Source organism: Octopus bimaculoides, chromosome 23 (assembly GCF_001194135.2).
Source record: "Octopus bimaculoides isolate UCB-OBI-ISO-001 chromosome 23, ASM119413v2, whole genome shotgun sequence".
NCBI lineage: Eukaryota > Metazoa > Mollusca > Cephalopoda > Octopoda > Octopodidae > Octopus > Octopus bimaculoides.
This window is the reverse complement of record NC_069003.1, coordinates 25,367,979-25,370,073: the sequence shown is the minus strand read 5'-3', so window position 1 is coordinate 25,370,073 and position 2,095 is coordinate 25,367,979. Positions and strand designations below refer to the sequence as shown.

At 35.8% G+C, this 2,095-nt stretch overlaps 1 protein-coding gene across 1 annotated transcript in view; it reads right to left on the bottom strand.

Annotated features, from left to right (window-relative positions):
* The window catches only part of LOC106876510 (vacuolar protein sorting-associated protein 11 homolog), a 65,428-nt gene that overhangs the window by 16,572 nt on the left and 46,761 nt on the right, over window positions 1-2,095 (bottom strand). The window contains exon 24 of the mRNA XM_052975947.1: window positions 463-584. Coding sequence (XP_052831907.1) covers window positions 463-584 — 122 coding nt within the window. The remainder of the gene's footprint in view (window positions 1-462; window positions 585-2,095) is intronic.

Genomic DNA, 2,095 nt, shown 5'->3' with positions numbered 1-2,095 from the left:
CTGATTTACATAGGTAATACAATACCTCATTAAAAGAAGAAAGACTGTTTAACACTAACCAATTTTTGAAGAATTTCTTACAAGATGGAAGAGAAATAAAATGAAAATATAAGAAAAAGGCTTGATTTTTGACAACTGAACACTAAACTCAGATGAGAAATTGTGGTATAAATTTCTGGATTTTTCTTTGTGCTAATTGAGAAAGAGAGGTGGGGATAATATTTCAGGACCAGGATGACGATGGCGCTACTGCTGCCATTACTATCATCATATGCTTTCATGGATAAGATGGTCTGACACGGAACTAGCGAGCTGCAGGGCTGTGTTGAACTCTGATATCATCTTTGGGATGGTTTCAACGGTTTTGTTTTTGTTAATTGCAAATCAGAGAGAGGTGAAATAGCAGGAAGAAAAAAAACCCCCAAAAAACAAACAAAACAAAACAAAGCTAATGGAACTTACGAAGTCTTTAATTCTTCAATTTGGTTTTTCTTCTTCAGAGTGTCTTCCCTATATTGTTGGATAAGTCGTTCGTCTTCAATTATCTGATCATTTTCTTGCTGCAGACGCTTGACAATATAGTCCTACAGTGGGAGAGAAACCAAACTTACATCATGCAGGCACAGAAGCATGCTGATCTTGCAGAAGCTACCTCAACACCCACATATACACTCACACACATACAAAAAACATACTAACCTCATGTAAACTTACTTCACGCACACACAGTGAAACTATGCTGATTAACCCATTACCTCCCATAATTCTATTAACTGGAATTTTTTTTATGAAACTTTGATTTCTAGCATAAAACAGCTTTAGAAACACGCTGGAATGATCAAAATAACATTTTAAATAGAAATAAGAGAGATATTGGGTGAAAAATTAGCAAACCTCATTTGAATATCAGAGAAATATACCTAGTAGATATAGCAAAAAGGTTAGATATGTGTAAATATTGACAGATAATTATGAAATTTGTAATTTTTAAGTGATCTCATATGAGATCACTGGTAGGTAATGGGTTAAGGGATAAAAAATACAGAAAAGAAAAAAACTTAACTTTCATTGGCTCAGTTCATCTAATTCCAAATAGGAAGCATACAATTTATTGCTGTGGGTAGCAGCTGGGATTATTGCATAATTGATAATTTGTATTTTATTTTTAAAGGCTTAGTGAGATGAGGAAGGGAAATAGCCATGACCTCTTGCAGAGCCTCTAAGACTGATGTGAAGAAGATATACTCAGACCAAATAGCCAATCTGAATGTTTGTGACAGAGTAGACTATGCTAAAAGCACCCACAGATCTGGTTGAGGTGTCAGTGTTATCAAACCAGGCGACACAGATAGTGGATTTAAATCCTGTCATGTGCGTGGAGAATACAAGGAATCCCTTACAAGAAGATGAAATTCACAGTGAGTGGGTTATAAGACATTTTCTTTCTTAATGATTTGTTTCCTAAATGACACAAAACTGTATCTGGAGATAAAAAGAACAACTCCTATATGTTATAAAACTTCTGTAATTTTGTCTTGATAGAATACAGCAACAAACTGCTAACTGGTAACTCAAGATGGCAGTAGATAAGAACACCATGACCTGAGATGTGCTATGTCTGAGGGACACAGATAATGTAGTCCTGCATATATTATATGAGTAAAAGTGACGGTCATGACTAGAATGCTTTTGAATGTGTCTGCTGCTTCGTCAGAGCTGTCCTGGATTTAAACAACAGGATATATATTGAGCTAACAAAAGCAATCACAGAATCTGCTAAAAGGAGTAGCCAAATACCCTTTGTATTACATATTGTTTTATAAAATAAAAGGTCACTTTAGCTATACAATATCTGAAAATAACAGATGAGATGGTCAAAGTTGGAACCTCTTTGATAATGTCTACTAGACTAGAATTGACCTTTGCCTAAACCAGTGGTTACTCTTTTACTCGTTTCAGTCATTTGACTGTGGCCATGCTGGAGCACCGCCTTTAGTCGAGCAAATCGACCCCATGACTTATTCCTTGTAAGCCTAGTACTTATTCTATCGGTCTCTTTTACCGAACCGCTAAGTTATGGGGACGTAAACACACC